Source organism: Macaca fascicularis, chromosome 2 (assembly GCF_037993035.2).
Source record: "Macaca fascicularis isolate 582-1 chromosome 2, T2T-MFA8v1.1".
In the NCBI taxonomy this organism is placed as follows: domain Eukaryota; kingdom Metazoa; phylum Chordata; class Mammalia; order Primates; family Cercopithecidae; genus Macaca; species Macaca fascicularis.
The window spans coordinates 24,777,432-24,790,048 of NC_088376.1; the positions used below are offsets into that span (position 1 = coordinate 24,777,432).

The 12,617-nt window shown below is 38.8% G+C and overlaps 1 protein-coding gene across 1 annotated transcript in view; it reads right to left on the bottom strand.

Annotated features, from left to right (window-relative positions):
- Nucleotides 1-367: 367 nt before the first annotated feature.
- The window catches only part of UBE2E2 (ubiquitin conjugating enzyme E2 E2), a 386,475-nt gene continuing 374,225 nt past the window's right edge, over nucleotides 368-12,617 (bottom strand). Inside the window, exon 6 of the mRNA XM_045385212.2 lies at nucleotides 368-1,216. Coding sequence (XP_045241147.1) covers nucleotides 1,119-1,216 — 98 coding nt within the window. The 3' untranslated portion in view covers nucleotides 368-1,118. The remainder of the gene's footprint in view (nucleotides 1,217-12,617) is intronic.

Genomic DNA, 12,617 nt, shown 5'->3' on the forward strand with positions numbered 1-12,617 from the left:
CAATCACTGTAACAATTTTGAGAGTAATAAAGTTGAAAGTGGCTGAACACAACGATTAGCTCAGACTTCACTTTCACAAGAAGGCTATTTTTGGAGTTACATATTTTAATTATTGATAAAGAAGGTTGTAACAGAAAGAATGTCCAGTCAATATGTAAAATAATATCAATCTACTATAACAACCATAAAATCATCAGGCTACTGACAGCTGGAGAAATTCCACATGCTAAGCAACTCAACTACAAAGAAATATTAGAGCTTTGAGATGAAAAATACACTTGAACCTGTAATTGAATTAGACAAGCCTCACTGCACGTAGGGCTACAGCGGTCACCAGGACACAAAGCAAATGTCGGGTTACCAGAAGTGCATTTATCAGCCACAGTGATTTATTGAGTGCTTTAATAATACAAGTGTACATCAACTGATCCACAGTCAAAAGTGGCAGGTCCCTAAGAAATTTACAAGCACTTTAAGTAAATCAAAATACATATTATTTTGTTCAATCCAACAGTCTTCTGCGTGAGGGACAGAAGGCTAGTGATAAACAGAGTCTCAGTAATGCACAGTGATTCTGATTGAAGCTTTTGTACAAAAACTTGTTCCCAGTAGCATGCACCCACCAATAAAGACTTCAGTACAAAAAATTAACCCTAAGCACTACATTTAAGTAGAAACGAGATATAATTCTGAATGTGTTTTCCCAAAGATCACACAAAAGGAAAAAAACCCAAAATCAAATAAACAACAACAAAAAAAACAAAACCACACAGTAATACAAAGCTTTGTAAGAAAGCTCTTACTATTACAGCTCCAACATTGTTTGCACTGAAAACAAAAGTTCCCATCTATGATGAGGTGGGAAAAAAATCCCAAATCTTTCAAGTTAACAGAAATCAACAAGGGAATAAAATGAGAGAAGAAAGAGAGTGTGGGAGAGAGGAAGTGGGGCAGGAAGAAGTGGGATGGGAAGATGGACAACATACCATCACAAAATGGTTCCAAATTTAATAAAAATAGGAAAATAAGAACCGAGGTCTGGAGGGGTGGGCAGGGCTACCGATGCACTTGGTGAATGTGCTTGCACAGGTCCCGCGGGGGCGGCAGGCAGCAGGCCCCTATGTGGCGTACCGCTTGGTCCACTGTCTGGCCATCCGGTCGTGCTCTGCTCTGTTGGTCATGTACTGTGTGGCGATGCTGCCCACCAGAGGGTCAGCTGCAAGGAAAGCAGAGGTGGGAGTCAGTAAATACCAGCACCGTGGGGCAAAGAGTGTTCAGAAACTTGCAAGGAGTGGGAGGGGAGGAGATGAGAAGCCGCTGTTCTAACCTGGACCACCACTGCTGTGGCTGAGCCAGTGACCTGCTGCTGACAGACTACATTGCACACCAGCTGCCCGAAGAGTCAACTCTCTGTGTTTTACTGATAGCTCTTGTCATATTTCTTGACAAGTCTTATTTATTCTCTTTCCCTGTCCCCACCACATACTTCTCACCTTGCTCCCCTTGTATTGGTTTTTTTTTTTTCTTTTGAGACAGGGTCTTGCTCTGTCACCCAGGCTAGAATGCAGTGGTGTGATCACAGCTCACTGTAGCCTTGACTTCCTGGGATCAAACAATCCTCCTCCTGCCTCAGCTTCCTGAATAGCTGGGACCACAGGCATGTGCAAAATGCCTGGCTAATTTTTAAATTTTTTTGTAGAGATGGGGTCTCACTACGTAATCCAGGCTGGTCTCAAACTTCTGGACTCAAGTGATCCTCCTGCCTCAGCCTCCCAAAGTGCTGGGATTACAGGTATGAGTTGCCTGTCTTCAAGTAGATACTTCACGGAGAAAATGCAGGTGGGCTGTGGGCGGGGCACTCCAGGGCTCTTGATGAGCTCTCTTGGGAAGAAGTCTGGTGGTCTGGACAGCTCCTTACCGTAGTCTAGCACCACAGGCAGGTGGCATTCTCCTGCCAGATTACCTTCTCTGAGGAGACGTCAGAGACTGAGCTGGACACAGTCAAAAGACGGGAGAGAGAGTCTACTTCTTCCTCAAAATTTGGGAACATCCAACCTACATAGCTCATTATTACAGAAATACTAATAGATGTTAATAATAGCCAACACTCACCGTGACTTACCATATCCTAAAACTCTAATATGTTAATGACATGGATTTCTGAGGAGCTGACACAGGAGGAAACTGGAGCATAAGGAGTCTGAGTCTCTTGCCCAACGTGGAGCAAGGGGTGGAGCCGGGCTTGGAGCCAGAATTCACCCTCTTAACTACAGGGTGCTGGGAGATAGCTCTCTATCCAGAATACTGATTGGGTCAACGTTTAATTAAAAAAATTGGGGCATGGTGGCTCATGCTTGTAATACCAGCACTTTAAGAGGCTGAGGTAGCAGGATCGCTTGAGTCTAGGCGTTTGAGTCTGTAGTGAGCTATGATCGTGCCACTGCATACCAGCCTGGGTGACAAGAGTGAGACCCTCTTTAAAAAAAAGACAAAAAAAAAAAAAAAAAAAAAAAATCAAAGCAATTAAAAGAAAAGTAACGTAGGTTCCTAAAGATCCCAGATTCTATTCTTTTCCCTCCAATTCTCTAATTTCACTCTTTCCCTGATTTTTATTTCCCCTTTTTTTGGTATTGGGAATTTGGGTATATCAGAGCAGTCAGGTAAGAAGGAACCAATAGGGAAAATGAGAAAAATCATCAAAAGCTAATGTTTAGTAGGAAAAAAATAGTAAAGAATATGGAAGTATGTCTGTGGCCCAACACCACCTGTGACTTACGAAGATCCTGAGACTAACCTTGTAAGGCACTCATGGTCATACGTTCTCAATATGAAACGTGTAATAGAAGAAACACCACCTTTAACCCATCTGCTGAGGCTGATGATAACAAAGCCTTTGAAAGCCTGCTCAACAGGACCCTGCTTAAGTGTTCCTGGAATTGTGCAAATCTTGTAATAATTATTCTAGGGAGAAGCCAGTTTCCTATATTCACTTATATCACAATTAGTAGACTACTCGGTATGTGGGTTTGTTCAAAACTTTTGCCTCTCTGCCTACTCTTTGTGATTCTTCTCCTTCATTTTCTCAGATGTTGAAACCAAAACTCTACCATTTCAACCAGTCCAGTCAAGATTCAACGAGATTTAAACCAGCAATACTAAATGCAGATACAAAATATCTGGCAATTGGTCAGGATCCTTTTAAAAAAATGTAGCCTTTCAGTTGAGCCTAAGTAATGACATTAGAGCATTAAGGGTCAAAGTGAAATCTGAGTCACATTTCTCTACCTTTGAAAAAAATAATCTTGTTCTGATTCCTGGCATTCTAGAATGCAAAGAGTAGGGTGAAACATGGGTATCCTTAATAGCTTAATTAAGTCTGTATTACTCAAGATAGGTGTTTAATTAAATAGAACTTAGTGAAACACACTGAAGATTCATTCTAACTTACTGATCAAGGTAAGGCTCAATGTCAGAAGAACGACAGTGACGTATATGTTCCACCTCAAATTGTACCCACATTCAGAGTGTACACACTGGGAATAAGACAGGTCTGCCATTTCAGCTCAAAGGGGGTGGAGGGAAACAAATGAAGAATAAAGGGAACAAGAAGCTGTGGGGTGGGAGAATGTGTCATATCAAGTGTTAACAGTATTTCAGTACAGGCAAAAAACAAGTTAGAGCGCTGGTAACAATTAGAGTGCGTTGTGCAAACTTTTTTTTCCATGCTTAAATAGCATTTAATTGCTTCAAGGTTCTTTTACGTTTTCAAATTTGATTTTAAAAATATTTTTTCCACCTGCAAAATTATACACACTAACTATAAAAACCATAATTAATAATTTAGAAAACCACCTCAGACAATATGCAAGACAGAAAGTTGAAAGTAAAGACCATCTCATGTATAAATCCACACAAAGAAAACTGCTGTTAACATCGTGGTATGTTTTCTTCCTACACTTCTAAACATATGATGTAAAAAAAAAAAGGGATTAATTTATAGTCTGCTTTTGTAATCTTTTAAAAAATAACTATGATTTTTATATTGATATGGTAAATAACTTTTTACATAGATAACTGTAGATCTACTTCATCATTTCTAATACCTGAATTAAGAACCAATTTCCTGTTTTAAGATGTTTGGGCATTCTCTAACTTTTGCTTTAAAAACAACGCTGTGAGGACAATTACCATGCATGCATCTTTGGAAGTTATACAAATCTTAAATTTGTTTAAAGTATAAAATGAAGAGATAAAGTAAAAATACACAATGAAAGAATTAAAACAAAATCATATTACTGGCTGGGTGTGATGGCTCACGTCTGTAATTTCAGCACTTTGGGAGTCTGAGGGTGGAGGACAGCTTGAGGCCAGGAGTTCAAGACCAGCCTGGGCAACACAGTGAGATCCCCATCTCCACAAAAAACAACAAAAATTAGCCAGGTGTGGTAGTGTGTCCCTATAGTCCAGCCTACTTGAGAGGCTAAGGTGGGAGGATCACTTGAGCCCAGAAGTTTAAGACTGCAGTGAGCTGTGATTATGCCACCACACCCCAGCCTGGGTGACAGAGCAAGACTCTGTTTCTAAAAAAATAAAAAAGACCACTAACAATTAGTATTTGATGTTCATTTAAAATTCTATTCAACATAGTAATTATCTTCTCATATCAATCTACATGTCCCTATGATCTTCTGAATATTATCCCCAGTAGCAGTGCTAATGTTTAAGCTAGTATTTCATGAAAGGAGAAAAAGGCTACGAACCAATTTTTCACATGCTGCACATAAAGATTCAGCTCAGTGGAATAATCCTGAAGAGCTAGTTGTGAAAACGAATCTCTGCTGAAAATGGTAAGTTGTATATGCTTAACGATGGGAGAACTTTTCAATGTGAAAGTCTGAAAATATTGTTTCTTAGCAGAATGTTAAACTTAATAAATGGTAAATAAAATTAATCTAGCAAAACTAAAAGGTAATTAAAAAAAATAAAAAACATGTTATCAACCAAATAGTTTTTTTCTTTTTTTTTTCTGGGACAGGGTCTCACTCTGCCACCCAAGCCAGTCTCCAAACATAAATTACTGTACCCTATTTCTCTAACAAGAAGAAAATATTTCCCATCATTTTGGGTTTCTAGATTGTTCCTATTTTCCCAAATCTTTATTAATATTTGAGATTATCATGTCAGTTTTCCTCATCTTTACTAAAGAAAAACCACGAAATTTATCAGTAGATAAGTAAATTGAAATCATAGTCTCCTACATTTTCTGTTTTTGGTCAATAATTTACACTTTTGAAAAGAGGAGCATGTTCAGACTTACACAGAACAGAGTTAGATGACTTTAACCACTTAATTCTCCCAAATACCAGTCTGGCAGGTATTAAAAGTTTCCTGAGGCAGAGGTATAGGATCTGCAGTGTGGTTAACAGAATATCATAGAAATGGAAGTTGGGTATACAAAGCTTTCCTCTAAACCACATTTCCTCATCTGTTTAGTAAAAATCATGTTTTTTTTTTTTTTTTTTTTTTTTGAGACAGGGTCTCATTCTGTTGCCCTGGCTGGAATGCAGTGGTGGGATCGCAGCTCACTGCAGCCTTGACCCCGGGGCTCAAGCAACCCTCCTGCCTCAACTTCTTGAGTAGCTAGGACTACAGGCACACACTAGCATGTCCAGTTTATTATTATTATTTTTTGGTAGAGATGGCACATGTTGCCCAGGCTAGTCTTAAATTCCTGGCTTCAAGTGTCCTCCCACCTTGGCCTCCAAAAGTGGTGCGATTACAGGATGAGCCACTGCTCCCAGCATCATGGCATTTGTGTTGACAAAATACCAGTCATAAAATAGTAACCTGAATGAAAGCGTAAGACTGCAAGATCACTGATGAAGGGGAACATGCTTTCTTCTTTCTCATCTCTACTTCCTCCATCTCACCTCTGTCTCCCTATACAATTTAGAAGCAAAGAGTACATACCTGTGAACTAACAATCACTATTATTTGCAAAGTGATTGAAAGATTGTCATATTGATTGGGCATAGTGGCTCATGCGTGTAATCTCAGCACTTTGGGAGGCTGAGGCAGGAGGATGGCCTGAGCCGAAGAATTTGAGACTGAGCCTGGGCAACATAGTGAGAACGCATCTCTACAAAAAAATAAAAATAAAAAATAGCTGGGTGTGGTGGCATGTACCTGTGGTCCCAGCTTCTTGGGAGGCTGAGGTAGCAGGTTCACTGGAGCCCAGGGGGTAGTGATTACAGTGAGACATGATTGTGCCACTGCACTCCAGGTGGGCGACAGAGCAAGACTGTCTTTCCAAAAAAAAAAAAAATTGTCATATTGCGTACTCTACCTCTTTGCATTTTTTGAGATTTGTGGTATGTGCACCTTTGATTCTAGAAGAAAAAGGCTCAGACAACTCCCACCTTGCCTCTTTAATTGCTGGAGCTACACCTGGTATCTTGGAAGCCAAAGGGTTTACAGAAAAGGGAGGACAGAGACAGGGAATAAGACTAAAAGGGATTGATGAACGTAGATGCAAAAATCCACAACAAAATACCAGCAAACCAAATCCAGCAGCATACAAAAAAGCAAATCCATCATGATCAAGTAGACTTCAACCCTGGGATGCAAGGTTGGTTCAACATATGCAAATCAACAAATGTGATTCATCACATAAACAACACAAACAAAAAACCACATGATCATCTCAATAGATGCAGAAAAGGCTTTTAAAATTCAACATATCATAGTGTTAAAAACCCTCAACAAACTAGGCACTGAGGGAACACACTTCAAAATAATAAGAGCCCTCTATGAAAAACCCACAGCCAACATCATACTAAACGAGCAAATGCTAGAAGCATACCCCTTTGAAATCCAGAACAAAACAAGGATGCCCTCTCTCACTACCCTATTCAATATTACACTGGAATTCTTAGAGCAATAAGGAAAGAGAAAGAAATAAAAGGCATTCAAATAGGAAGAGAGGAAGTCAAACTATCCCTGTTTGTAGACGATATGATTCTATACCTAGAAAACCCCACTGTCTCTGCCCAAAAGCTCCCTGATCTGATAAACAACTTCAGGATACAAAATCAATGCACAAAAGTCTCAGGATACAAAATCCATGCACAAAAATCAGTAGCATTTCTATACAACACCATACAGACTGACAGCCAAAACAAGAACACAATCCCATTCACAATAGCCACAAAGAGAATAAAATACAGCTAACCAGGGAAGTGAAAGATCTTTACAACGAGAATTACAAATCATTGCTTAAAGAAATCAGGGGTGACACAAGCAAACAGAAAAACATTCCAAGCTCATGGAGAGGAAGAAGATTGTTAAAATGGCCATATTGCCCAAAGCAATTTGCAGATTCAATGCTATTTCTATCAAACTACCAATGACATTCTTCATAGAATTAGAAAAAACTATTTTAAAATTCATATGGAACCAAAAAGGAGACTGAATAGCTAAGCAAAAAGAACAAAGTTGGAAGCATCACATTACCTGACTTCAAAGCATACTACAAGCTATAGTAACCAAAACAGCATGATACTGGTACAAAAACAGACACAAAGACCAGTGGAACAAAATATAAAGAGGCCAGAAATAATGCCACATATTTACGACCATCTGATCTTTGACAAAGTTGACAAAAATAAGCAATGGGGAAAGGACTCCCTATTCAACAAATGGTGCTGGGCTAACTGGCTAGCCATATGCAGAAGACTGAAATTGGACCCCTTCCTTACACCACATACAAAAATCAACTCAAGATGGATTAAAGACTTAAATGTAAAACCTAAAACTATGAAAACCCTGGAAGACAACTTAGGAAATATCATTCTGGACACAGGCCCTGGCAAAAATTCCATGATGAAGACTCCAAACGCAACTGCAACAAAAACAAAAATTGACAAATGGGACCTAATTAAATGAGAGTCTGCACAGCAAACAAACGCACAAACAACACACACACACACACACACACACACACACACAAAACTATCAACAGAATAAACAGACACTCTACAGCATGGGAGAAAATATCTGCACACTATGCATCTGACAAAGGTCTAACATCTAGAGTCTACATGGAACTTAAACAAATTTACAAGCAAAAAACGAACCCCATTAAAAGGTGGGCAAAGGACATGAACAGACATTTCTTAAAAGAAGACATATATGTGGCCAACAAGCATATGAAAATATGATCACTGATCATTAAAGAAATGCAAATCAAAACCAAAATGAGATATAATCACATACCAGTCAGAATGACCATTATTAAAATGTCAAAAAATAACAGATGCTGGAAAGGTTATGAAGAACGGGAAACGCTTATCCACTGCTGGTGGGAGTGTAAAGTGTTTCCACAAACCACTGTGGAAAGCAGTGTGGTGATTTCTCAAAGAACTCAAAGCAGAATTACCATTTGACTCAGCAATCCCATTATTGGGTATATCTGAAGGAATATTTCTATCATAAAGAAACATGTATGTGTATGTTTACTGTGGCCCTATTTACATCAGCAAAGACACGGAATCAACCTAAATGCCCATCAATGGTAGACTAGATAAGGAAAAAAACCGTGGTATATATACAAAATAGAATGCTATGCAGCCATAAAAAAGAATGAGATCACATCCTTTGCAGCACCATGGATAGAGCTGGAGGCCATCATCTTAAGCAAACACTGGAACAGAAAACAAAATATTGCAGGTTCTCACTTATAAGTGGGAGCTAAACATTCAGTACCTATGGACACAAAGACGCAAACAACAGATACCAGACCAGGGCCTACTTGAGGGTGGAGGGTGGGAGAAGGGTGAGGATAGAAAAACTACCTATGCTTATTACCTGCGTGACAAAACAAACTGTACATCAAACCCCTGTGACATGCAATTGACCTATATAGCAAATCTGCACATGTACCCCTGAAACTAAAATTAAAAATCCAGACTAAAAGGGATAAGAAGCAGCTAAGTCGTAAGAGGAAAGTGAATCCTGAGGAAATGGAGAAAAGACAGACAGACTACTGAACTGCTGAACGACTCTATTTGCAAGACCAAAGAACATTCTATCTTGGTTGGTAGGTGGTATGGAAGAAATTACGTGAAAAAAGTTTTTATTCCCCTTTCATAAGAAAACACACGCATCTGGAAGAAACACAAAGAGAGAAAAGCATAGTGGAAAAGGGCATGGGCATTGGATCCAGAATGTCTGGGTTTTTAACTCAGTTCCACCACGGTGTTAGGTCACCTTGGGCAAATTATTAACCCCTTTGTGCCTCAGTTTTCTCTACTGCAAAATGGGGAGAATAATGGTACCTACTCCATAGTTTGTTATGAGAATTAAATGAATTAATCCTTGTAAAGCATATACAAATTAAAGACAAAGACGTTTTTGTCTGCATCTTTTAAGAATATAAATCTGATTGTCTTCTTAAAGACATTCTCTTCAGATAAAACCCAAAGTCAGCAAGGCTCCCAAGGTCTTCTGTGATCCAGACTTTATCTTTCTAGCCTCGTCCCCTCATGCTTTAACCATAATAAATGACTTTCAGCTTTTTAAACAAGCCCTGCTCGAGGAGGCCAGGAGTTTGAGATGAACCTGATCAATATAGCGAGACCCCGCCTCTACATAAATGTTTAAAAATTAGCTGGGTGTGGTGGTGCATGCCTATATTCCCAGCTACTCTGGAGGATCCCTTGAGCCCAGGAGTTCAAGATTGTGGGGAACTATGGTTCTGCCACTACCCTCCAGCCTGGGTGTCAGAGTGAGACCCCACCTCAAAAATAAATAAATAAAAATTTAAAAAATAATAAAAGGACCAACAATTTCACCATTTACCTGAAATAAAAGCCCTTTGCCATATGGCACCCTTGCAAAATGTGTTTAACATGATTAGATCTGACATTAGACAGGAAGTTACATGACATTACCATAAGAATTTTTAAAACTTAAGATATTTTTTAAAATTTGGGGTATTTTCTGGGACATCTGATTACCTGAATCAAGTTATGAAAATATGCAATAAAAAATTAAGCCCTGCTCTTTCATGACTATGTTCCTTTGTTTATGTTGGTTCTTCTGCCTGGGATAACCTTTTCTACTTTTTTATCTGGCAGGCTTCTACTCATTTCTCAACATTTAGTCCAAGCATAGCCTCCCTGAGGATGTCTTCCAGGGCCTTCCTAGTAGTCTTATGTGTCCCATCTCTGATTTGCCTGTTCATATCTCTATCATTGTACTGCAAATACAGGCATATCTTGGAATATTACAGGTCTGGTAAGACTGCCACAATAAAGTGAATGTCACAATAAACTGAGTCACACATATTTTTTGGTTTCCCAGTGCATGTTTATACTGTAGTCCATTATGTGTGCAATAGCATTATGCTTGACACAAGGGGCCTAATGTTTGGCCTATTTTGGCTTTTGACATGCTTTCCTCAATAAGCTTAATCACCTCCATCTTTCAATTTAAAGTGAGAGACATGTGACTCTTCCTTTCACTTGAACACTTATAGGCCATTACAAATCAATTACAATTGTAACACCAAAGATCACTGATCACAGACCACCATAAAGGATATAATAACAAAGTTTGAAATATTGTGAGAATTACCAAAATGTGACACAGAAACATGAAAGAGCATTCGCTGTTGGAAAAATGGGGCTGACAGACATGGCTTGCTACAAACCTTCAATCTGTAAAACAACAACAACAACAACAACAACAACAACAACAACAACAACAACATGTGAAACACAAAAGCACAGTCAAATGAGGTGTGCCAGTTGTGAATGCAAAGGAAAAGTTCTTGAAGAAAATACAAAGTGCTACAGGAATGATTAAAAAAAAAAAAAAAGCAACACACCCTTATTGCTGATAGGGATTTAGTGGTCTGGATAGACAGTCAGACCAGCTACAACACTCCCTTAAGCCAAAGCCTAATGCAGTGCAAGGCCCTAACTCTCTGCAATCCTATGAGGGCTGAGAGGTGAGGAAGCTGCAGAAAAAAAGTTGCAAACTAGCAGAGGTAGGCTCATAAGGTTTAAAAAAAGAAGCCATCTTCCTAACATAAAATTGCAAAGTTGGGGGTGACCAAGGAACAAGGCGCGTGCAAGACGTAGCAGCAACTGCTGATATAGAAGCTACATCAAGTTGTCCAGAAGATCTAGCTAAGGTAATTGATGACGCTGGCTACACTAAACAGATTTTCATTGTAGATGAAACAGCCTTTTGTTGAAAGATACCAATCTAGGACTTTCAGAGCTAGAGAGAAATCAATGCCTGGCTTCACAGCTTTAAAGGACAGGCTGACTCTCTTAGTAGGGGTCTAATGCAGCTGGTGACTTCAAGTTGAAGTCAATGCTCATTTACCATTTCAAAAATCCTAGGACCCTTAAAAACTAGGCTGTGCCTGCTCTACCTGTGCTCTATGAGTGGGAGAACAAAGCACGGATGACAGCACAACTTTTTATAGTATGATGTACTGAATATTTTAAGCCCACGGTTGAGACCTACCTCTCAGAAAAAAAAAAAGATTCTTTTCAAAATACTAGTACTCAAAGATCTAATATCCAGAGTCTACAAGGAACTTAAACAAATTACAAGAAAAAAAAACATTAAAAAGTGGGCAAAGGACATGAACAGACACTTCTCAAAAGAAGACATACACGTGGCCAACAAAAATACGAAAAAAAGCTCAACATCACTCATTAGAGAAATGCAAATTAAAACCACAATGAGATATCATCTCATGCCAGTCAGAATGTCTATTATTAACAAGTCAAAAAACAACAGATGCTGTCAAGGTTGCAGAGAAAAAGGAATTCATTTACACTGGTGATGAAAGCATAAATTAGTTCAACTATTGTGGAAGACAGTGTGGCAATTCTTCAGTGACCTAGAGGCAGAAATATCATTTGACCTACCAATTCCATTACTCGCTTTCTTGGCATACTCACCAACTCATTATCAGCTTTTTTGTTTTTTGTTTTTTTCCCCAACTAACAGAAAAATAATCTGCCATTGCTGTACCTATATTTAACTTGATGCCTACTGAGGTTTAATATTTTTTCATGTTTGTTCACCATTTGTATTTCTTGTGTGAGTAGTCTGTTCATGTCCTTAGTCCATTTTTTCTAATATGAAGGAACACTTTATACATTATAAATATTGAGAACACACTATAGCTTTGGTATATAACCAAAGGAAAATAAATTAGTTTGTTATTAAGATACATGTACACATATGCTCATTGCAGCACTATTCACAATAGCAAAGACATGGAATCAACCCAGATGCTCATCAGTTATAGACTGGACAAAGAAAACTGTGATATGTATACACCATAGAATACTACGCAGTCATAAAAAGGAACAAGATCATGTCCTTTGCATGGACATGGATGGAGCTGGAAGCCTGTACTGCCTTTTAGTTGTCTGTTTACTTTTCTGTTTTCTCACTGGATGGGAGCCCATGCATTCATTCAACAAATATTTATTGAGCCCCTACTATGTTCCAGGTACTGGAGAACCAGTGCTAAACAAGTTTCTCCCCTCACAGGACTGTCTGTCATCTCTGTATCCCTCTTACCCTAT